The 25,606-nt window shown below is 40.5% G+C and overlaps 1 protein-coding gene across 2 annotated transcripts in view; it reads right to left on the reverse strand.

Annotated features, from left to right (window-relative positions):
- LOC130176343 (cGMP-inhibited 3',5'-cyclic phosphodiesterase 3A-like) overlaps positions 1-4,644 on the reverse strand; it is a 74,346-nt gene extending 69,702 nt beyond the window's left edge. For both annotated transcript variants that reach the window (XM_056387377.1, XM_056387376.1), the window contains exon 1: positions 2,540-4,644. In XM_056387377.1, the coding sequence (XP_056243352.1) occupies positions 2,540-3,463 (924 nt within the window). In that variant the 5' untranslated portion in view covers positions 3,464-4,644. The remainder of the gene's footprint in view (positions 1-2,539) is intronic.
- Positions 4,645-25,606: the final 20,962 nt, after the last annotated feature.

Here is a 25,606-nt window from a genome sequence, read left to right on the forward strand (position 1 = left end):
CGCCAGCCGTGCGGGAAAGATAGACTCAGGCTTTGTTACAAAAAATCTATTATATGTTCAATGTTACTTTCATACACTATCAGGACAGTGTGAGCACTGCTGTCTTAATATACCACAACAAAAACATGTAATAGAGATCATCTCTCAGCAGAGGGCTCCAGCCTGGTCGAGGTGACAGGGCACAGGAGAGTCAGAGATGTGGGAAATGTTTGCATCTTTGCATGATATTGTCTGTTTGGTGTGGTCCTTCCATTCAGCTCGGCTTTTATTGGGACATCAGTGCAAGAAAAGAATTTCTGAAGCAGACCACGACGTGTTTATTGCCATAGTTCCATCAAGCTGTTAACGACTAATGTCTTGATTTTAGGGCTGTTTTTATTGTTCTCTAACTAACTCCATCTTGAATCTTGTATAGTAATGGAGTCTGAATCTAAATGTAATGTTGTCCGCCCTCTTCTGTCTTTTTACACATTTGCTGTCTTTGAAATAGTGAACTGCTTCTGCTGAAAAGAAGTGATTTTATTACAGCTTGGTTGTGTAATGCCTATGTTCACTCTTACTATAATGAAAATACGACTGTGTGAAGTGGGAAAAATATCAGGATTTGTTTTTGTTTGTTTTTTTACTTTCACCAATATACTGTTTCCCTCTTTTTTTTAATGCTTGATCATAGTGTGAGATAATAGATGGAAGGTATAACTTCATTATTTAATGCAAAAATATATAAACAACAATGTATACTGAATGTACTGTTTTCTTATATATATATATATATATATATATATATATATTTGTATGACTGAAAAAGTATATTTTCTTTCCATGATTACAACATTTCTCTTTAAGACACAGAAGTGTGAAATTACATGTACACATGCTTGTTTGTAGCCATACAGTTATTATTAAGTGTAAACTATAGAGCCAGTCATTTTCCAGCTCATCACTCATTCAAAAACACAGATACATTCTCACTCCATTACTGCAGCAAAGCAATCGCTGAATATCAAATTAATAAAGATTGACACTTGAATAAGCTTCAGCTGAGACATCAAACCTAAATCAGTGTAAACTGTAAAATATAAGAGTCTTTTCATATCCAATTTGTGCATGTGCATAACTGTGTGTGTGTGTGTGTAGGTGTGTGTGTATGTGTGACCACAAAGAAAAACAAACAAGCACACGACAACGCTAACTAGCCCTGAGAGCTCAGGGCATCTTTCAAGTGGCTGGGCCGACAGTGCAGCCTCTCATCTCCCAACCTAACCGCACTCACAGGTCACAACGAGAGCTTTGATCACTGCAAAAATCTGTTTCCCATTCACATGCTCAGCATGCTCATTGATTTTCCATAAGGAGGGCTGAGGAGCTGAGATGACTTTGGTTGAGTGAAGCCTCCCATCTCCTCTTAACACAGGTATGCATGTGTTGCACATCAGAAGAGGTTTAACAGCCAGAGCTGCTACATTCCTGGGGTTTAAGGACAACAAGCCCCGATGAGCAATGTGAAACAAGTGGCATTAAAGCCCAGAACAGAAAGATAAAATGCATTTGTCAGTTTTGTGGCAGAGGCTCAGAGATCATCTAGGGGAAAATGTTTGACATAAATAACTAGTGATGAGATGAATCACTGTCATTGTATCCTCAGCTTCCCTTTCTCATCAGCACTTGAAAGCACTGTTTCTAAAATAGCATCCATTTAGCACCAAAATACCAAATCTGGTTCTTGATTTTCAAATGACAAAAGACAGTTACAACTGCATCTATACTGTATAATAAAGCATCACCTTGATCTGATGGATGCAAGGTCTTCGGGGGAAAATGTGGTGAAACTGATCATTTTAGATGAGGATAACATAGAGTGGGGTCCAAAACCACTTTCCCATTCACTTGAATGGGTATCAATTTTATTTAAGAAAAAAGAAATCTTGAGGCTTTATATAAACAATGTCACTGTGACGATAAATTAGAAAAAAAATTGTAAATTGTTATAATTGCATATTTTCCAGCCAATGGCTACAAATGGCTCCAGATATGAGTCCAAAAATGATCTGTGCAGATCAGAGCAATAACAACTGATCAAGATCAAAGCACAACCAAGCAAAGTGTAATAAACACACTGCAACCTAACACACAATCATCACAAGTAAACACATAATAATAATAATAGACCTAATAATAATAATAATAATAATAATAATAGACGTACTAATAATAATAATAATAATAATAATAATAACAATAGACCTAATAATAACAATAATAACAATAATGTGTAGGTGACTCACTATACATATCACTTACAGGACATTTCTAAAAGCTATGTAGCCTGCAATATTAATAGCATATCTAAACAGAAATAATAATAATAATAGCTTAATAATAATACTAATATAATACTCTATTCTAATAAGAGTCCAACGGTCCTCATTTCATTGACATTGCACTGCGCCCTCCTTTCTCGTCTCAAACATAAAACTCGTCATTGGAAGAAGAAAACAAGCCAGAAATAGAAAAGTTGAATGGGACAGAAACTTCTTACCTGGTCCCTCTGGATGCATGGCAGAGAGGTCCGGCGATGTGACTTACTGTTGGACTGACTGTGTGCCATGTCTGACGCTATCACAGAACTGGACCTCCTGCGCCTTTTAAATACAGGGATCTCTTCCCTGGCTCCAGTCACGGGGGTGCAGCCCTCCTTGTGTCTCCCTTGGTTGGGAAGGAGCTTGTCAGCATACCTCGCCAGCAGGATGCCCAGCACTCCAACCAGGTACGCTACGTACGGTCTCCAAGTGGCCCTGACTTTGTGTAGTGAGAAGAGTGAAATAGTCCTGATTATGCTGATGAAAACGATCACAGATATGCCCTGATTCAGCCGTGCTACCATGAGTGCGCCGGTGGCCACGCATACGAGCACGACCACTGCCGCTGTCGTGAATGAAAACAGCTGCTCATCTGTCCCGTCCAGGAGAGACCACGCCGCTGCTTCGCCCAGGTGGCACACGGTTAGGAGGGATAGGGCGGTCTGGATTAGAACCCCACAGCGGATTAAGTACACACCAACCCAAAAGAAGGCACATAGGAGGGTGAACAATGGCGAAACCACACTCCAGCAAGTTTGTAGCAGCTCCGCCGCGCAGCCTGTAACGAAGTGAAAGGGAGACGATGAATGCGAGAGTCTGTTGTCAGCGCTGCTGCTGCTGCTGCTGGCTTCAGCTCTCCAGTCTGCACATTTGACCAACAGAGCGAGAAAAACCGAAAGCGACCCCACACACACCGCACTCCGGAGTCTCTGGGAACTCCATATTTTTGTGAACATTAGCCTCACCCACGACTCGTAGTCTCGGTCACGGCACAGTGGGATGACACATGTTTTCACATAACCATTGCGATCCAGTGCGCCGAGGCTTTTTTCACGAGTGCTGCTCTGCGCACAGGTACTGTCAGATTCTGCAGTCATCGCCATCACTCATGGCAGATATGAAGTATGAGGAAGTCTATAATGCATCTATACCAGTGTGGTCATGGGACAGGACATGAGTTAGTGACAAAACAAACATCATTTATTGTAGGCATAATGAAAAAGCACAGTGAATACGCACAGATGCGTCTCCATTTACGCATGGAGATGTGCTGCCACTGAACGCATTCTCTTTGTTTTTCCAGGTGTGGGTTCAGACACTGTTACCCGAAACAGCGTGAAAAGAGCCTGAGTGACAGAGTAACTCAGATATCATACAGATCTAGGGCATTTGCTTCTCTGCACACACGCGTCCTGCTTTGCCCTCCTTTGTGGCGCGCGGACTCTTTGACTTGTGCTGTCATCCTCTTCGCTTTGTGGCTCCACGGCCCGGTCCGTGCAGCAGCAACAGCAGTCTTCGCAAAACACCAGCCCCGTTCCGTGAACATTCAGCGATGAACCGTGCTCTCTGTGTCCTTTGTCCGGCCACTTCCCGATCTCTCCTGAAACGGCAGCGGCTCCCGTTACTTTCGAGGATAAACGCTGCTGAGGAATTTAAGATGTTGGAGTGAGTGTCCGGCAGGTTATTGATCGGCTTGTTGGAGGGACAAATCCAGAGTGTTTGTCACCAGCTCTCCAACCAGCCGTGAGTCCTCAGCTCATTCACACCCCCGAGTTCCGACTCCACACAGGGAGCAAGATATTGCAGCAGCAGTGAAACCCCCAAATCCTTCCTCAGCCAGCCCAGCAGGCGTTGTCCTCTCCAGATCTGACTTGTGTTTAGATCTTTTCTCTCATTAAAATTTTTAAATATGAATTTATTCAAATGCTTTAAAAAAAAAAAAAAAAAAAAAAATCTTATTTAAGCTGTAACAATTCCTTTTGTATATATTGAGGCTGACCTATATTTTCCTATTGAGTTTCTGAATGGAATAAACATGGTGTATTTAGGAACAAACATTTCAGGCCATGTTTTATCTCAGTTGGTGCATTCTGATTTGTGGTTTTGGTGTAACATTTCTCTAAGGTTACCAAGCCAAGTTGAGGGCTTCAAAATGCCTTCAAATTAATTCATTTTTAATTGAGGAGAAGTGTCTAGATGCTGACGAGACAAATGGGAGCTCTGCAGGCAAACTGTTTTGCAGTGAAATTCCCAGAATAGTCCTGTGGTTGCCCTACAGCTTGACTCCCTGTCCCCACTCCACCAGGTCATTGAAATATTCATCCTACTTTAAGTGTCACTGATGATGTGTTGCGTCACAGTGGAAGCTCTCCATCAATGTTTCAGCACAGGAGACCTTCTGTGTGCATAAGTACATGTGTTCACAGTTCAGGAGGCACACGTGTGTTCCCTTAGATGTGCATGTAATGCTCTCATGGGATCTCACCCTCTCACATAAGGTTGGATCTGTGCACCATATGCAAATATATAGACATCCACAGCTAAGCAAACACATGGTATCTCGCCCACGTTTGCTGATGCACATACGAAGAAGCTGACGCACAAACTGCATGTAGCCAGTCTCTGCCTCCTTCTCAATTCTGCTTTCGCTTTCTTCTCTCTCTCTGTCTCTCTCAATCACTCACACACACACACACACACACACACACACACACACACACACACACACACACACACACACACACACACCTTTATCGTCTATATTTAACCCCGAAGCTTTTCAACATCTGGTCTTCTCACAGCATCTAAATGAAGACAAAGTGTTGTCTTTTAAAACTCTCTGTCATGCCATGCTCTTGTTTTTGCAGCCCCATGTCCTTCATTAATTCATGGGAATCCTGCAGCCATTGAGCAGGACTCATGGCTGTGATGCTGATGTTATTGAAATTTTGGCTTCTTTGTTTAATCCCCTCAATCCTTTCTCTACCTGTGCTCATTCCCACACAGGTTGGCACAACTTTTTCCATCCATCGGTGTAGACAGAGTCCTGTGTATCCCTTGTCAGCTGTGATTAGCGGAAAGCAAGGGAGAAGAAGCGCTAACAGGGAGCGATAGGAGCAGGAGGAGGCCAGGTCCTGTCCATCATCTCTCAGCACATGCTCACTGAGTGCCAGACAGTCCTTTCAATGCGGTGCATCACACAGGACAGCTGCTGGCTCCAAGTGTGTGCAGATTTCTTCAACAACATCTGTTTTTTCACCTTATCAGAGCCCATAGGTAACTTTCTCTTTGGGAGAGTTGAAACAATACAGCTTCATCCGAGTGGTTTATTTCATGGTTGACAGGAACAGAAACATTTCCTCCTCACAAACTGTAGATAAGAGCAAGACAAAAGAGAGAGGAGTTGACATTGGCCAGAAAACAGGAATATACAAGGATCCATTTTACTTGTGGGATATGTTGCCGCACTCATGTTGTGACATTGTTGGTCCTCTTTTACATTTCAGGGGCAAATCCATCATGCAAGGAGCAAAAGGTTGTCCAAATATATGTTACATAAAAAATATAAAATGACACAGATTATAGGCTGGAAAACATGAGGAAAACTACAGTTATGACAGATGTGAAATAGCTGGAAGAACACATGTGCTATCAAAAGTGGAAGCCAGCAGCTGGCCTTGTTTTCCTGCAAACTGTCAATTGCCAGGAAGAATGATACTTGTCATAACCTGCATCCCTCCCCTATGGAAAGCATCACTTCCTGCTTCATTTGTAGTTTGTGGCAGATGAAGATAAACCACTTCAGTCCACAGCAACTACTACACCCAGCATCTATGGACAAGATCATTGCAAAATTTTCTTTCAGTTGTCTCTACAAACATGTCTACAGGCCATTCTGAATTACCCGGAAGAATTTTAATGACTCTGGAATGCACACGTAACAGACTTGCCCTATTTGGCAATGCCATGGTCCATTGTAAAAGAGGAATCTTTTATGAGAAGCAATTCATCAGACATCTGGTTTGGATGTTGCATGGGGGGCGGTCATCTGTTGTAACCTCGCTTAGACCTGTGCTGGCCTCTGGGGCTGCAGATGACTGATCTGATGTATACCCAGGAAGTGTGAATGTCCAAAGGCTGGTTTCCTACAGTGCTGTTTACTATTAGACCCTGTCACCCTGCAGCCCCCTATACCCTGCTCATATCAATATGAAACGAACTGATGATATACCTCTCACTTCATTTACACAGGGAAGTCTGGTTTTAAATACCTTTCAAAAAAACCTTTCAAATCAAGAGCAGCCGTCTGTTTGATCACACTGACAAGAAGTGTAATAAGACACAAAAAGCAGATTGAGCTATCAAATGCTACACTTCTTCAAGATTGTTATTATAGTTTATATATCGAATACAGTGTGATTCAGATTTGAAAGACTAAGGAACAGAAGGAAAAAAGAGGAGCGAGCAGCTGAATGGAGTGATGGAAACGAGTTTACATTGTGTTTGGCACTTGTGTTCACAGAGTGAGATCCACTGCAGCGTGTTTACCAGCCCTCATGGGCAACGGTCGGCTCATGGCCAAGTTTCCACTGAGGTGCTGTGGACACCCGTCTCCACACATACACACACACGAACACACACACATACATACAAATGCCACCGCCATCATATACACAAAATTGGATGTGCACACACTTCCTGACACAGTCATTTATCTGCCCATGTGTGTGTACACACAGTGCCCACAGAACAGGGATCTCCTCGGCTGGGCACCCGAGGAATCAAAAGCTTCCTCTTTCTGTAGAAACATGCATCTGACCTGACGTTGTACTATGCTGTATATACAATCAGAGCCAAAATGGAGCAGGAACCTACAGCAGAGCCAACTGCATTATGTATGAGTCTGGGTCAATGATTTTAACATCTGCCAAACTCTTCCTCAATATTCCACTTGAAATCGTGTACAACCGAGGGATTCACAGGCAGGAGAGAGCTGTAGGATTTAAATGTCTAGATACAATTTTAAAAAAGCCTATATATACTGACATACATGCTTAGGTCAAAGCTGATGAGACAACACTATCAATGCATACTGTAATAGAGAATTACAAAAATATGTGATCTACAAGGGCAAGAATTGAAGCATAAATCGACTGAAGACTAGTTGGCAGCAATTTTGATAATCAATTTTTCAAGCAAACCTGCCAAACATTTGTTAGTCCCAGTTTCTCAAACAGACAGGATTTACTTCTCCTTGTTTTACTTTACAGGAAACTGAATATCTTTAGCTTGTTGGTCGTACCAAACAAGACCACTGGATCACATTACTTTGGGCTTGAGGAAAGTGTAACAGGCATTTTTCACACTTTTCTAATGTTTTATAGACCAAACAGTGGCTCGATTAATAAAGAAAATAATCTGCAGATTAACAAATGATGAAAATAATCCACTGCTTACAGTTCTCCACAGTTTGCTGTATATGAGGACAGGCTCTGACTGCCACCTTCGTTCTGTGCTTGTTGGTAAATAGCACTGCTGAGTCTCCACACATATCAGACGGTAACATACTGTATCCAGAATAAGGGTTATAAAATGTCACACCAATACAGGAGTCCATATATACGACACATATATAAACATATGCAAACATATATGCTCACATAAAGTAGATGCAGTTTTTGAAAGCTGATGCCAGTAAAAATAAGTTTGTACTCACAATTCCAATAGCTATTTTTGATCTGATATCATGTGGATTTTCGCCAAATGTCATTACCTTGTGTCATCACCTTAAGATTTCCTCCGAAATTAAATTTAACCAGTTGGGCAGTTTACTTTGTAAAATATAACATAGATTACATTTTTACTGACTTTAAATTAAAATTATATTTATAGAAAACAATATTGAACAACCAAACAAATCAATGAAATATGCACAAAACTGCTTCAGGCGAATATCTATAATATTGATGCTAGATACTATATTATATCATATAAAAGGTCAAATTGGCTGCAAGTCTAATCATAGCATATGCAAATAGTCAGTGGTGGAATTTAACCAATTTACTCAGGTGCTGTATGTCAGTGCAGTACTCAAACTTTACCTGAGTATTTCCATTTCAACCTATTTTAGACTGTACATTACATTACAGTGGGGAATATTTCACTCCACTACAATTATTTGAAAGCTATATTAACTAGTTATTTTAAAAATTAGAATTTTACATACAAAAACCCATGAAATGCTCATTAAATATGATTTTCACAGTTTAACCACCGAACAATTTGCAAAATATTTAAAATTAGCTCCACGTTTACCAACTCAAGCAGTAAAATGGGTTCACATATTAATGCTTTGGTAATACTAATCCAATAAAATAATATACAACAGGGATGCAGGGCTTTTACTTGTACAGCAGCAGTTTTCAGTGTGATATTTCTACTTTTAGTGAAGTAATGGATCTGAATATTTCCTCAAAAACTATGTATAATACACAATTATACAGTAGTTATGGGGAAATTCATCATATAACCTTCATCTGCCTAAACCCTCTGGTATAATTTTGAGGTAAAATTGTTTTTTTTTGTCTCCATCATGCACCTATACACAGAATATGAGCGCACTAAGGGGGCTCAGTTTTTGGAGAACGATGGGGAAGAATATTGGAATTGAATTAGAAGACGGGTACTTAATTCACTGGTGTGGGTGGGAGCGCTGCGGGCAGAGAAAGAGAGAAAGTTGAAACACTGCCTCAGATGAATAATGCAATTCCAAGGTTTGAGTGGGGAAGGAGTCACACATTTTATTGCATATATATATTCAGAGAAGTTAGGAAAGTTGCATGTATGAGTTTTGAACATTTCAGATCAAAGTTTTCAGAGCTGTTCTGCCACCACAGCTCGCTCAGACCATGTGGCAGTTAGCTGGCGTGGGACGTGGTGCTTGTCTTCAACACTAGATATCTGCTTGAACCTGAGATTTATGCTAACCCAGGGAAACTGCAGGAACTTGTATTATACTATATCTCCGTCGCTCTTGTTCTGCAGAGTACAGATTTACTTCCTAAGCCTTCTCAAATAATGCAAAATAAAACCGTAGATCATGGTTTGACACACCAGGCAGCCCAGTGTAATTGGTCTGTGTTTGTTCAAGACATGCCAGGAAAAACACCGGCCGTCCACCTTGTATGAGAGTTGTCCAGCACACAAAAGTCAGCTTTCATATGGGCATCTGGGCCATGCGAGAAAGGCCAAGGGAGCTGACTGCTCACTTTTATTTTTTTGACGTCAGTTTACATGTTTTCCTAAACATGAGGAATGCTGTTGGGAGCTCAGGCCCAGAAACAGATCCTTAGGCTCTATTCACTTGTCAGGGAAACAGGGGGTCATGGGTAAAGTGCTTCACGGCATCTTTCCAGTCGGGAAAAAGGATGAGGGTAATGGACAACCTTTTCCAAAAGCGTAATCACAAACACAATCAAACAAATTCTTATTGACTGCAACATACTTCTGCCTTGTTCTGTGTATTTAAATAACTAATTTACTTGGAACAACCCTCAGAAGGATTCATCACTGCTGGGAGAAAGTGTACAACTCCAGTTTTGTTGATTTTGTTCAGCTGAAGGATCACAAGGACCTTTATGGGATGACAAAATCCCATAACACTTGTGCTGATGAAACTCTTTCCAAGCCAACTGGATGAACTCAAAAATGCACGACTGTCAAGCTAAAAACAAGCCTGCTTTGTCAGCCCTCGAGCAACTGACATTTTGGAGACCGGCATTTCCACTTTGCAGCAACAAAATGCGATTGATATATTATCTGAAACGTGTTGAACACACAAATGTAAATTTCTAAATAAATTTTTCCCAGTTCCCAGTTGAAGTTAGGAAATATGACCTTTATTGATGCTTTGCGGTAGCATCTCTATTCGATCAATCAACAGTATTCTCCAAGCTCTGTGGATGGACATGCGGTAATAAAAGTGGGCACCAATCTGAAACTCTCCATATTGAGCAGATTGAGCATCGACCATACATGTATATCATGATCCATATATAAGTCAACATAAAATTCAGTGTTTCTGCTGCCACTTGCATTCATGTAGCTCTGGCTGGCAGCCGACTCAGTAAAGTAGTAAAGCTGCTTCTAATCATTCCTTTCTGCTTGTGCGTCACAATAAAGGCATTATATGAGGGCTTAGTCGGCCTTTACTGTGACACCAGACATGCTGACAATGCCATTCAGGGTTAGCTAATGTTACCAAAAACCTCTTTGTCCAGAGGTCATTATGACGCACTGCATGGACAAATCTGTTTTACTGTATGTTTAACAAGCTCCATGCAGAAGAATAGCACAGAAGACAACGAGGACAGACATCTCATTTCATTAACAAAATGCTTGATGGAAGAGAAAGAAAGAAGGAGAAAGATGAACATGTTTTCTACCCTAAGAAAGCTTACTTTTAATCAATAATTCTACATTAACAATGGACCGCACAACAGCTACTGCTATTGTTCACTCTCACTGCTCTCATCAGGAGACAAAGACTTTGCCATATCAATTTATCATCACATATCATCACGTGTTGTATTCTCAGCAAGCAGCATCCTTTGGGGCTGAAAAATGAAGCCAATGTGCAAGTGCCAAAAACTGCAGCTCTTCGAATGGCCACTTGAGGCTGCCTCCAAAAGCAAGTCAATCCCCATAGACTACCATGTTAAAATGCCCAACTTAAACTTAACAGCAGAAATAAACATGTTTACAGGCAAGTACAAAAAACTGTTCTATTCATGATAACTGTATGTGAGCATGAATTTTATATTTCTCACTCATTTAAATTTTATTAAATCTTAACATTATGCATAATTGAAGGCGTGCTGCTTTGAGTGACAGGTGGGCGAGCGTATGCTTGCCACAAATAAACATGCATCAAGGTCTCGGCTCCACACATGTGCCACCTCTTTGAACATTTTTGTATTAGCTGGCAGTTAGACGGAGTCAGACACTGCCAAGATGGTGACAGCAGGACAGCCCACTCTGGCTTCAGAAACCTACGAGTGATGTTACAGTGGCTACATCCATCTTTATATACAATTTATGACTCTATGATTCTGCCTATTTCTGCTGCGCCCAACAGGCCAAAAAGAAATTATTTAATGCAAGTTAAATTTTTTCACTAGGCTAAAAGAACAATGTATGGTGTATGAATGTCTCTCTTTCTAGTTGAGAAGTGATGTCTTTTGATGTTACAGCCTCGTGTTACCTTACATATAACTTATCCTCATAAATTCCAGGCAATGAGGTTTACATATTTTAAAGCTGGGAAAAAGAGAGCACTGGTATTGGCACTCTGCATTGGCAAATACCCTGAGTTTATGTATCCGAATCAGTATCAGAGGAGAAAAGGTCAGATTCCAAGCTGTAAGTAATAATTTAGTGACATTGCCTAGGCTGGCTGGCCACTTAATTCTCCTGGTGTGTAAATATGCTATTGGAGAATGTGTCTGGCTGCTTAGGGAGGGCTTCATACACAGAGGAATCTGAAGTACATGCTATTGGTCTTTCAAATGCCAGACACAAACAATCATCAAGGATGAAAACCTACGGAACAATTTAGGGTACCACTCAGAATCAGCCAACAGCTGTGGGCTTTCAGTGAAGCATGCAAGTCAACTTTCCTCTCCCCAGGCCAAATCCTTCAAACATTAGCAGAGCTTCATAAAAGTCAGTTTTTCTGAATAACTTGTCAGGTGATTTACTGTAAAACATGACTCTGCTCTGTGATGAAAGGGGAAGAATGAGAATTCAGCTTGATGTTGGCTGACCTATGGAGCTTTGGCGCTCAAGACAGCGGACAGACAAAGACAGCAAGCAGCCAAACTGGCACCTATACAGAAGGAGAGGCAGAGAGAAGACAGGACACAGCAGACTTCCTGTCCCCAACAAAGCAGCAGCAGCAGGCTCAGCCTCATCCCGGCTTTGTCCAAAGAGCTTCCATCTCACATGGCTGGTCTTCATCTTTAGATTGTGACAGCCCCTCTCCCTTTCTGTTTCTTTGTAACTTTTATTTGGGACAGAGGCTTTTAAGCTGCCATGTATCCCCTGCCGTTTGCACCGTTTATCCTGGTTGCCATCACAGAGCATGGCGCCGGCACACATCAGGCCGTTCTTGGACCAGAGACCAGGAGGAAGTTATCCATAAAGTGTGTGGCCCCTCAAGAGGAAACAGGCAGATTCAGGACTCTATTTCCAAACTCTCCGCTCTCAATCCCTCCTCTATCAATAACATTTTATGAGAAACACCTACACAGTTGATAGCCTAAACAGAGACTTTTAAGGCAACGTTTTTAGCTCTTAATTTGAGAATATCAAGCATCTCCACCCCTTCACTTTCCCCCCTTCATCAGCTGAGTAGGAGGGACTTAAAATCTCCCATTAAGAACAGTGTGAGGACAGTTGTGTAGACGGCAACAGACTTTAAAAAGCCCTATTTTGTCTTCCCAGTGGCTGTTTGACGTCATTTAATGGAGGAAAGTCTGTCTTAAGTAAACTGACAAAAATGAGAAACCTCTCTAACAGCTTACACTTGTCATTTGGTTAAGCCTGAGCATTGTAAACATCAGGGAAAAATCGTGCATGATCCTTGCCGCTCACAAGCCTCTGCCAAGTACAATATGTACTATAAGTTAAGCAGAGTTTCAAATGCTATGAGTTATTTTCCTCGTAAGACTGGAATGAAAAAATACCCTAACACCGTGTTACAGTCACAGAGATCCAAGCAGATATACTGTATCTAGCATGACAAAAAATATCATGACATTGATAAGTGAAAGCCTAACCCCAGCAGTGAAAAAACTCCAGGTGTGCCATAGAACTGGACTGAAGGAGGACAAAGAGCCAGGGCCTGTATACTTTTGTAGTTTTAGTTCATACTGCTTCCAAGAGAAAAACAGCAAACTTGCTTCTTTTGATAATGCATTTATCCCATATTCATATTTTCTGCAGTCTAAGCCTTACCAGGCCCAACACCCACAAAGTGCTGAACGTTGCCAAAATGCCAAACTGATGGCGGTGACAACGCAAACACTTCTCGTGTTTGTCGAAGCACGTTATCCTCCCCACGTTTTCCTACATTTGTTTTCTTAATGTTCACGTGTCAAGTCCCTTTCCCTCAGCTGGTCAAGCACCCACCTCCTAAATATGTTTACTAGATTGTCATGGAAATTGACACAAATATAACGCCGTCAGTTAACAGCGGCTCAGCAAAAGTATTTGACTGGATTAATCTGTACATGCAGAGCTTTGTTGGTAATAGAGATTTCACTGAGTGACGTTGTTTAAACAGAGATTCAGTGTTGGCACAGGGAGAGAGCGTGTGTTTAATTTACCATGAAACCCTAGATTTCATCATTGTAATTTAAGGCATAAAAAAGCAAAAATTAAATTGAAAGCTGTAATATTTGTCTTCCTTTGTTACAGGATGTTAAGCTTTGTCTAACTCCTCTTTTGTTTAGAGCAAAAGAGATTTGGTTCAATTTACAGAAGGTGTGTGTGCCCCAGGATACACTGAACATTACCCCGTGTCAGGAGTGTTTATAAGAGCCTGGTGCATGCACAGAGACTCTGTACCAGCAGATCCCTGTTACCCTTTAAAGGCAAAGCCAGTGGAGATAAATGTTATTGCTGAAATAATGATGGAGAATGAGAGGTACAGATGTTTTGAGATGTGATCTGAGTTGCCCTAATCTGCACCAATGTTGTAACCATATTTGAAGTAAAACATTGTGAACAAGAAAACGTTATAGCTCTAAACATCACAGTCAGTTAGTATTTTGCATCTGTAGGCCCAGGGTGAGGCAAAGGACATTAATGGCATCTGGATTCTCCTCTGTGTCATCTATAATCTGTGCTACCATGTTTTTGTGTCAGCACCGATACATTTACAAAGGTTCACCCGACTACAGGAGCCCTAATGAATAAGTCAGTAGGTTTTAAGTCCAGGCCATTTTCTCTATAAATTTGTTTTCATGTTGACAATACATTTTGCTGACTGTTGAGTCCTGTGATGCAACAAACCCCTGACTGTTTCCTTTTTCCTCTTTCAGAAAACTGTAATGAGTACTACACTGAGTACAAGCATGAGCCAAATTTTTCAGAATATATGGTGCTGAAACATTTCACTGGCTCTGCATTATGCACAAGTTATTCACGGCTCACTGGCAATGTTCAATAATTAAAGCACTAAAATGGCATATGTTAAAAAATTTAAACACCCCCTTTTGCCGGACTTGTGCATTGCACTGTTCCTATCACTATCCTACCAGTTTGATGTTCATGGGGGATGTGTCATACAGCAACTTAAAGAGGACACTAATAACACTGCTGTTACACAGAACAACCAAAAAGAGGTGAAAAGAAAAGATAAAGAAATGGAAAACATCACAACAGAACAATAAAACCCTAACCCAAATCAAATCTAAATTCAAAATTTGTACTTGATCATTATTTGACTGTATAATAATCTATAATGATATCTCCGTTGGAGGTATTTTGGTGACAAAATACTTTTTATCAGATTTTGTGGTAATATGTTTGATTTTAAAATATTTACAATAAAACACTTTAATGCATTTAATAATTTAGCTAAGCCATCATCAGAAATCAAATCAAGCAAATATGGCCTCCAGCAGCAAAAACACTACAATTACAAACTGAAAAATTCACTGGAAAAACTGAATAAAACATCCACAGGAGCGGCGATGGGAGCTGCTGAAGTGTGTCCTATCCCTGTGGTATCAGATTAAGGGTTTAATGACTTCCAAAGGCCCAGGTCATTTCCTGTCTGTACTTCCTGGTGCTCAGACCAATGTGTGTTGGACTTGGACTTTCCCTGCAGCACTCCACTCCGCTTGGCCTCAACTGGACTGTTCCCTGGGGATGGGCCTCCACGTAGTCGAAGTGGTAAAAGCCAAAGACTTGGAGCTCTCAGACAGAACAAACCATCAGGCCCTGGCTCTGATCTAATCTGTGCTGGGCAAGAAAACCCAGCAGGGCTTGTTATTCCTCTAGTGCACAAGGAAAGTGCTCCTTCCTCTACACGTGCACTCTGATTTTGGTCTCAGTGGCCAGATAAGCCTTCCACTCAGCAATCCAAAGATAAAGTCTGTTGAGGGAACGTATGCCCATGGATAGATGTATGAGCATGTAACCATGGCTGAGTGTGTGTGACAAACTGAGCCTGTGGCTACATTTGCATGTGTACGAGAGCATTTCATATTTGTTTGTGCGTGCAGCTGAGGACACATGCACATCATGTTTGGCTGATACAGCAGGCACACCATCTGGGAAGAACATACTCAGTATTTTCAAGTTTCCTTGGCTGGATATTTTGCTGATCCATGATGACTGGCAAAGAAGCTGTATGGAGTTTCCATTGCACTAAGAAGGAGAAACACTTGCTGTGTAGTGTGCTCTGTAGGAGACATTGACATCATGTGATTTCTTTCAGAAACCTTAGGATGACCCAAGGTAAGCTTTTAAAAAGAATACACAGTCCCTGGTGTACAAATCATATACACAGAGAGTCAGCATATATCCAACACACACCAAAAAATAGCCAGAGGTCAATGTCAGTGTCCATTAATCAAAGGAAAGTTTGACTAAGGCAGATGAAATGATGTTGCTTTCCAGCTCTTCATTGTGCGTGCTTGATTGAGCAACACATTGGCAAATACATTGAGCAATCCATTTGATTTAACTCGGAGAGACGTGATTTCATATTTGTCCAATCATGAGAACTAGAACTAGAACATCCCTTTATGTATTGCAATTTTTACCAGAAAGAACAATTGTCAGACAAATAGTGTGTATTCACAATGATGCCAAGAGGATACTGTTGTGTGCCAGGATTTTTTTGTGATACGTTTGGCCGCATGCTGCATAAATATTCACACCAGGCAGTGTCAAGGAACATTTTGTGTAAATTTTCGTAAAGATTTCAACATTCAATAACTACAGCTCCTACGAGGCTTTGACTAAAAAATACCTAACAAACTTACTGATCCCAAGCACTGCCTCTTTCCTTCAATCCACCAATCACAGCTAAGCACACACTGTCACAACCTGTCAACTGGGATGTGGCTTGTAAATTTAAAAGTACTCAGTCCTGTCTTGTTCACAGCCAACATAAAATATCTATGAAAATACATCTTTATGCAGATGATACTATTTACTACTGTGCTGCTATTCTGTTTAGTTAGCCAGTGAGTAACTACAGTTGTTTAATGCAACCAAAGATGCATGTTTAAATTTCTAATTGGTAATAATTTCAAATAAGACCAAATTTGTTCAGTTAACCACATCCAGAAATACAGAATAGAGTAATTTTCATACTGCTCCATCTTGTTATTATCTGCTTTTTCTTGTGTCTATACTGAGATAGTCTCACAAAATACCCTGTGTTAATGAGAATGAGAATTTTACATTTAGATACCATATAGACAACTTTGTGGATAAACTCGATAAACAAAAGACTTCTTTTAAAGAAATAGAAGCAGCCTGAGCTGTAGGAAGAAGATTACTGAAGTTTTCCTCTCTGTATTAGGGGATCTAATTTTATAGAGACGATGCTGCCTCCACATTCAGGCCCTGAGATCCGGTCAAACATTCTGCTCTCAGGTTCATTACTGGACATAATTGCAACACTCACCACTGCATTTTATATGATAAGGTTGGTTGGTCTTTCCTGACTAAGAGACGTAATAAACACTGGAATTTATTTATCTACAAAGCTCCCGTTGGAAAATTGCAATCTTATATCTCATTTTTGGAACTCTGGTCCATACTTAACTCGCTACAAAAGAGTGCTTTACTGTAAGCAAACTGATCTCATGGAATAATCTGCAAAACCACATAAATATCAAAACACACTAAGCTCTAACTTTTAGGCTGTGAAATAATCTCTCCGTAGTTAACTATACAACAAAGCCAGCATTCTGATTGTTTATGAATTCTGTTTGTGACTGTGCTTTTGACATTGTTTTATCTATCATTCAGATCACTGCTGTAAAAGAGAATGTATGCTCAGCTAACCTTGTCTGTAGAAATAAAAGAGAAACAAAAGAAAATACAATACAGGAAATGGTAAACTCTGCAGGGACAAATACAAGACTTTTTGTGCAGGCAGAATCTACTTTCCTACATGTGCTGTGGTTCTCCAGCTCATACAAGCTAATAGCTGTAGGTAATGCAAGCTGAGAGAGCCTGGTTCAGTCAATCCACCGGCAGTGTCTGCAGCATGAATGAGCAGTGCTTAGTGCAAACCAGGAGCAGAGAACTGTGGTTCTTTATCATGAGGAGTTTGGTAAATAACTCTAGTCTCATAGGTTAATTCCACAAAGAAAGTTAGAACAAATACAATATATACAAATGACATACACTGATTTACAGTACACACTGCTATAGAGTGGTGCTACACTACAGTGATGTTGGCTGGCACAGTAAACACTGTAATTAGTCTACTCAGTTGCTCCCTCCCATTATCTTTCTCCCATCCACTGAGACACAAGTACAGCCCTTCACATGACAGGAAATCAAATATCAAATATTTTGAAAAAAACATTTACAAAAAGCAGGAAAATACTACAACACAGTTGCCTCTCACATTATAGCAGCCCCTGTTACCATATTGACCGAGTCCACACAGAGGCATTTTCAATTTAGAGGTCACACAAGTCACAGCTAATAGAGTTCTGTCAGGATTACTAAGGCTTAATTAAGATTAATTGTAGCATTTATTTCTCTCCACTTGCTGTATAAATCAAGTGTGACAGCACAGTATTGAGTCTAGCTGCATGGCTGGTGGGTATTACTATAGTGAGTTGACATCCACACACAGGGCCTCTCAAGGCAGGTGGTTTTAGGCTACAGGGATTTTGACAGGCTCCATTAGCCAACACTTGACTCTGACACTGAGCAGTGAATGCAGACTGGAGCTCCCAGACCCCCCTGGGTCTTGTTTACCTTTCAGACCACACTAGACGACAGTCTATCTGACAAGGAAGAATCTGAGAGATATAGTCATACTAACACTGCAGGACACCCACAGTGTGATACACGTACAGCAGAAAAGGAAAATTTGTGTAGGAATAATCTATAAAAGATAAGAGAAATAATACATAAATGTGTTAGCCTGAACAATATAAGACCACTATTCTATCTGCCTATTAGCACTTTGTAGGTGTCTCCATGCAGCCTAATATCTCCATGGTTATCATCAGGATCCAAAAGGAGAATTAAAAAAATTTAAAATTATTCTTACTTTTGTAAGAACGTTTTACGTGCTCCTGCTTTTGCTGGAGTGGAGATGAAATCCTTCACCTTTCAGTTTGGGGAGGATATCTCTGAACACTAAGCTACCCTGCCACCCTGCCACCCTGCCATCACACCAATGATTCTTCTGTCCTCAGGACCAACTCTACAAGGGAAACTTTCCAGCTGGGCTGTGTGTCTGTGCTGTAATCAACGGAGGAATCTGTTTGGTTAGAAATGTACAATTAGATGGTTTTCAGAGCATTTTGTAAGAGACTGGATTTATGGCTGGGAAAATGCCTGACATTGAAAGCGGAGAAGATAAAGTCAAGGGATGAAAAGGACCAGTTCAGTTTCCAAAGATCACATAACTGATTACAACTGAGCTCTTAGCTGTTGGTGGATGATGACATCAAAAAATATAATATGCACACAACAATTCCCCTAAACCTTGTCAGAGCTTTAAACTGTCAGCTCAGACAAGGTTTAGCTTGTCAGCTTGGACAAGCTAAACCTTGTCCTCATAGCTCCCCTCAGCTTTACAGATCTTTATAGCAAGTTTCAGCTCATTGTTTTAGTTGTTTGCCCCACAACTTTACTGAATGACATGCTTGCCACCCTCACAGTGTTGTTTATGGAGGCAGCAGCACAGCAGGCCTCTGTTTTTAGCAAAAAAGCTCTAAATAAAACCCACAGTAGACTACCTGCACAGCACCTAACAGCAAACTGACACAGTTAGAGGCTGACTGGTGAACACAGTGGAGGATTTAGCAGCTTAAGAGATAGATATTTCTTTATATATATTTACGTGTACAGTTGCTCTGCAACTGCTGTTTGAGTGTAAATAAGCAACTGTTTGTTAACAAATTCAATATTAACTTCAATAGTTAACAAATTGTTTCCTCTGCCTCTGTCCCAAAGTGGCCAAAAATCTGTTGAAAAAACCCAATCACAATAGCTGCAGATGAAGCTTGAGTTGAAAAAATATCACTAATTAAATCAAGAAACTTGGTTATCTATGCATGAAGGACATGGCTCTGAATTACTGGTAAGGGATGTGGTATCTTATAAAAAATTTTTTTTTTCCTTTATTGTAACTTTACTCAGAATTAAACAAAACCAACAGTGTTTACTGCTCAGCCCAGTTCAGCAAGGATCACCCTCGACTGTGTGTTAATTATATACTTGTTTGGTTTATTTTCATGACAAGAGAGACAGATGTGTTTTGGTCAACCTCCACCGTTTTTCAAGAGTCCACTTCATCAAAGTGTCTGTTCTTGGTCCAGATAACAGAGCTCAGACATGAAACAAACAGGGAGTCCAAGTTTTATCCAGTGAGGGACTTGGATGGAGTTACCAGAGTCTTGGCACCCAGTGTCACCCCCATCATCAGCAGAGCGGCTGGACGAATGTGACAAACCAGTGCCTTAAGAGGAAACAATACTACAATGCATAAGGCAATGATGAAAAGTGAAGATGAAAGCAACTGATGGATGACGATAAATATGGGAGGATAATCTCTTTGAACATTATGAAATATACTTCTGTATAAAACTGTTATTTTTCTTCCCCATACTTTTAACTGTGTGAAAACAAACCACTTCACATTAAAAACAACGGGCCTGAAGAGAGGCTTTGTTAGTGGCCAGTCAGTGATGTCAGGAAATGCCAGTGTGGCTTTGTTTGAAAATCCATTAAATACTCAAGTGCAATTCATTTGTTAAGGGAAAGAGGAGCGTGTCTCACTGGCCACAGAGCATGAAAATAGATCCTGTGCTGCAAACACCTTGGACATTCGCTAGTTTTAACTTAAACAACATTGGACCAATGTCATATATGACAAAGTAGCATATCCTCACATTTGAAACACAAATAAGATGGAAAAAAACAAATAAATTAATTATTTAATATTAATAAATTAATTAGGTGATCGAGACAACAATAATTAGCATCAGTTTTGATCATCAATTAATTGTTTTTTTAAGCAAAAATGCTAAAAATCAGTTTCAATCTTCAATCTGAACAATTGCTGTTGCTGGTAAATATCTAATATATATTATATAGTATGTAGTATATAATATAATATTATGTTTTAGAGTCGTGGACATTTGAAAAATTGTGATGGGCTTTGTCCTTTACTCTCTGACATTTTACAGACCAAATTATCAGTCGGTGAATCAAATGTGAAAATATTGTGGAAATTAATTGACACTGAAAACAAGTGCTTGCTGCAACCAAAGAAAATATTAATTAAAAGCATTACCCTGACAAGATTAACTGTAAATATTCAAAGATAAAATAAAAAACTCAAAGGTGTCTCCTAAGCTACTGTGTATCATGTATAATGAACTAATGTAGGTGACCTAGAAGATTTTTAGCACATGAAAAATAGCATATCATCTGTATTTTTTGTGCACATGTAACTTAATAGAAGGGTAATAAGCAGTCTCTATCAGATTATCATTCAAAACATACCAACAGCAATACCACAGTGCACAACCAACGTCACTGCACTCCTCTCCAGCCATTAGTGTCACACTCATTTGACTGAGGCTCTGTTTATTTCAGTATTACAATGTTCACTTGAGCTGCTGACTTGGCCTTACTTGACAAAGTTTCACTGAGCTGGCAGAGATGATAGATTCTGTTGGTCGCATTGTTTTTCAAACATCCCTATTTGGCTGTCCTGACCCTGTCATTTATAATGGCCCTGGTCCATGTTTAATTCATACAAGCCCCGCAGAGCGAGCCTCCATACAGGAAGCTGGCTTTACAGGCGACAGCCATTCCACTTTCCTGCCTCAGATATTTTATCAAGACGGAGCTCAGGGCCTAGATTTATGTTCAGCAAGCTGCACATCAAACATGAGGGACATGTCAAGCCCAGTTCCTTCACCTCTGCTAACCTCAAGTTTCAGATCAGTGTACTAACAGCTTAACAGCTTCACCCGGCTATTCGCCAAAGTGCCAAAGCAATTACATCCTGAATGTAAATCCATGCTGGAGATGTAAGTGACACAGTGTAAAGACTAATCAGTTATTTCAGAGGCTTTATCTTTACAGTGTTACTGTGTGGTGGCATCAGCTGGGTTCTTTCCAAGTTGCATCAGAGAAGCCCTCACAGAGGTGCAGTCTCCGTAGCCTAATTAGGCACTCCAGTAGCTGCTGTCAACACCACCATCGTAGGTTTCAAAGCACGGGCTCAAGCTTGTGATCTGTCTAAATATTTCTTTCATGAAACCCTCATCATATCAGGGCTCACAAAAAAGGTCAGTGAGAGAAAGAAAGAAAGGAGGAGGAGGAGGAGGAGAGGCTGGAATCAGGTGGTGCAACTGAGCCAATGGAAATGAGCTCGACCCCCTCAAAGTATTTGAAGCTCTTCTGCATGTCATGAGCGGATCCACAGGGACTTCTGTGATGCGTGAAAAATCTCTTTTCATCTGTTCTCACTTACACACCCGGATGCTGCACGGCATTGCTCGAATGGTCAAAACTGTCTGACAGTCTGCTGTTGCCACCAGATGACACACAACTCAGCAGATGTTTGCACCCCCAATTCAAAATTGATTGGAAAAAAAGAATTCAGTCAAAATTCACTCACCCTAAAGGGTCATTTGTAAGCTTGCCTATACTGTATATCATACAATATAAACATTTCATACAGCTTCATGCACCACACAAAAAAAAGGGCTTACCTAAGGCGCGATCACTGTGGTTTAACAAACATACTCTACAAGCAATCCCTCACAACAATCCACATTCTGCAGGGGAGAATTAGCCTACATTGCTCGAGCTGAGGGTGGAAAGATGGTTGAGAGTGAGTGCTACAGACATTCTTGGAGTGTTAATGTCATCATGATGGCCTGACCATGGGTCCGCAAACTGACAGACCATCATCTGCTTCTGGCCTCCAGGCACGCTTGCGGTCCCATGTCTCTCAAGAAAGAAGCACAGAGAGAAATCTGCAGTTGTTTAAAGGTTACATAACACAATATTTGGAGGTGATCTATTTCTTAGAAGGACTGTGGCAGTGGTGGTGACGGCAGCGGTGGTTGTGGTCAGGCTGGAAGATTCCAATCATATATCAGCTCTGTGTCTACTGTAGCATGCATGTTAAATTTCCTGAATGAGAAGACCAATAAGAAGGAAATTAAAATGCATGCAAGAATCACGTTCCACTAAATGTAAACTGCATGAACAATAGCCTCACTCACTGTGTTTCCTTCATGATCTCATGTAAGAGAGAGAATTAAGACAACATGATGCAATGTGAAAATGCCAGTGGCTGTGGAGAATCTCTTGAGACTGAGACATGCATGCATGCACAAACAGTCATATGCACGCACACATTATAGTGCATTCAGTATATATGTGCCCGTCCCCATCAAAGTCTTATAATGCCTTTTATTGCTTTTTCCATCTTTTCTGACTTTCCTTCCCTCTGTGGATGTTGGTTTGTGTAACATACTGTGTGGACATTTTTGCCAGGATTTCCATCTCCAGAGACGATCCTGGATAAATAACGGTCAAATAAAAAAATAAAACACATTCTCTAAAACACACACACACACACACACACACACACACACACACACACACACACACACAAATATTCACAACAAAAAGGCACATTATCACACAATACATTCCACTCTTGTGATGCAGCCAACAAACTCTACTAAGCTGCGTTAGAGGAATAGACACTCGACCACACAGTAAGATGTTTTCAGAAAACTGACGTCCAAGCCCTCACCAGTGATGAAGACGACAGATTATTACATTTAATCTTTTTCATCTATGGTTCTATTCGGCATTTAGTCAGTAGCACAAACTAACTGTAGCCATTCATTAACTAAGACCTTGGCATTAAATATCTGAGCCCACACACGATCACAGTAGACAATTAACACGACATGTAACTATTATTTAACCCTACACCTAACCATTCAACACCTAATAATTCAGATGATAAAAACTTATCATATCAGATAAGTCAAACATTTCAGTAGGAACATAGTGACAGCAGGTTATCGTAGTTCACTACAGTGCCATAAAACTCTCAGCGAGTCCAAAGAGCACTTATTCTCAGACTCCCTATCAACAGCCCGGTGAAAATATCTCCAGTCAGACTGCACACTTCCTCTCATACTTCCATAAATAAAGTGTTGTTTGGTAATTTCTCAGTGATTATCAGTTCTCATGTTTTTGGAAGAATATCCATTTGCCTTCATAAAAAAAAAAAAAACTTCTGCAAGTAATATTGGTAACATTAAACATAAACAATGTGGAACAAGGGGATAATATATGACTTCAACGCTCTACTGTTGCTGTACAAGTGTTAGATGCTTACGGAAGTCCAGTGCTCCTCTCCATGTTAATATACCTGTAAAATATAATTCAGATCTGCAAAATAAAGAATTCAACCTGTTTAACTAGTTTTTTAAAAATCTAATATCAAAACCTTCATATGATATTTTCAAAAGGAGATTTTTCTTTCTGATAAAAAGAAACCCCTCTTCTACAACGAGACACAGTAAAGGCATAGATACACGGAGGCATTGCTCCCAAAGCAAGCAACAAAGAATTTTTTTCCTTCCCAGTGTCTTCATCAGAGGAATGTGGTGCGGAGGCTGGACTCAGATGAGCAAAGGCTGCTGTCACCATAATCAACTCAGTCAGAGATGGGAGCATGTGTCATCAGAAGAGGACGTAAGGTTATCGTAGTTCAGGATGCTCTGCTCTCCCATTTTCTCTCTATCACTCTGTCTATCTTCTCCCCTCTCTTTCTCTCAGCTCCCCAACCTCCTCCTGCATCACTGTGAGCAAACAGACCCTTTCCATCAGCCTCTGCTATCTCTAAATGTCAATCAAATAGAGAGGAGAACTGCAGGCAACACATTTTCAGCAACCATTGTGGTGTCAGCTTCAGATTAGCCACGGGCAGGACAGGAGATGTTTCCCCAAGTCCTTTTAAATCAAGAAATGTCTTGAATTTCAAAGAGTGAATAAAAAGCAGCAGCACCGCTACAATCACCTGTGGGGCAAACCTATGTAGCTACATGTGCCACCGGCTAGCCTTTAGTGCGACATCAGCCAGCCAACTAAAGAACATCATGTTCCAAGTAGCTCCATGTTTCACCAACATGAGAAAATGCATCAAAGCAGAAAAACAGAGCCATTAAGGAGGTGACAATTATTGCCAGGAGGCAGTGTGGATAGAGCTGTCAGTAGCTACAACACAACACTGGATACATGACATGTTGCGGGGCAGTCGTCATTGCACTGTGGCCCTGAGAATCACACATCTTTGGTGGAGGACAACCTAATAAATCAGTGGAGTGGCTGCTTTTATGTGGGCCCTGCGCGATATGCTTTTATCTTCAGTATTTAACTACTGTGAGCCTGATAGATGCAGGCAGTAAAAAGGATGAGGTCTGATAAACAGCACAGAGGCCACCACAGTCATCTATCACAGCCACCTCGGGGTTTGGCCTTCTACTGTCACGCTGATAACACCAGGAGATTATCTAACTGATCACTGGATAGCCTGAAGAGTGGCGGCCCGTAAAAGTGTAGGATTTCAGGTAAGCAATTAGAAACGTAGAGGAAACCAGTTTTACAAACTGTGCATGAAGCTTTGTCTCACAAGTCAGTTAGTATTTACTCAAATAACTTCCATAACTTAAGATTTTGACTCAAAGTCTGCTTTTAAGTTTGTTCATTCGTCACTTTTTAAAAACTCAAATGACTGTTTTTAAGGTCAAGACGGACCTTTCATGTTTAAATCCGTTTGTGAGCTTTGATACAGCTTACATTATTACAATTAAAACTACTGACTACGAACAATAGAATATGAACTTATACATAATAGTGTTCACATTTACAGAAGTGTTATCTGCACTATACACACAGTGAAGACACCAATGTGTGTAACCTGT

This window comes from Seriola aureovittata, chromosome 10 (genome assembly GCF_021018895.1).
Source record: "Seriola aureovittata isolate HTS-2021-v1 ecotype China chromosome 10, ASM2101889v1, whole genome shotgun sequence".
In the NCBI taxonomy this organism is placed as follows: Eukaryota; Metazoa; Chordata; class Actinopteri; order Carangiformes; family Carangidae; genus Seriola; species Seriola aureovittata.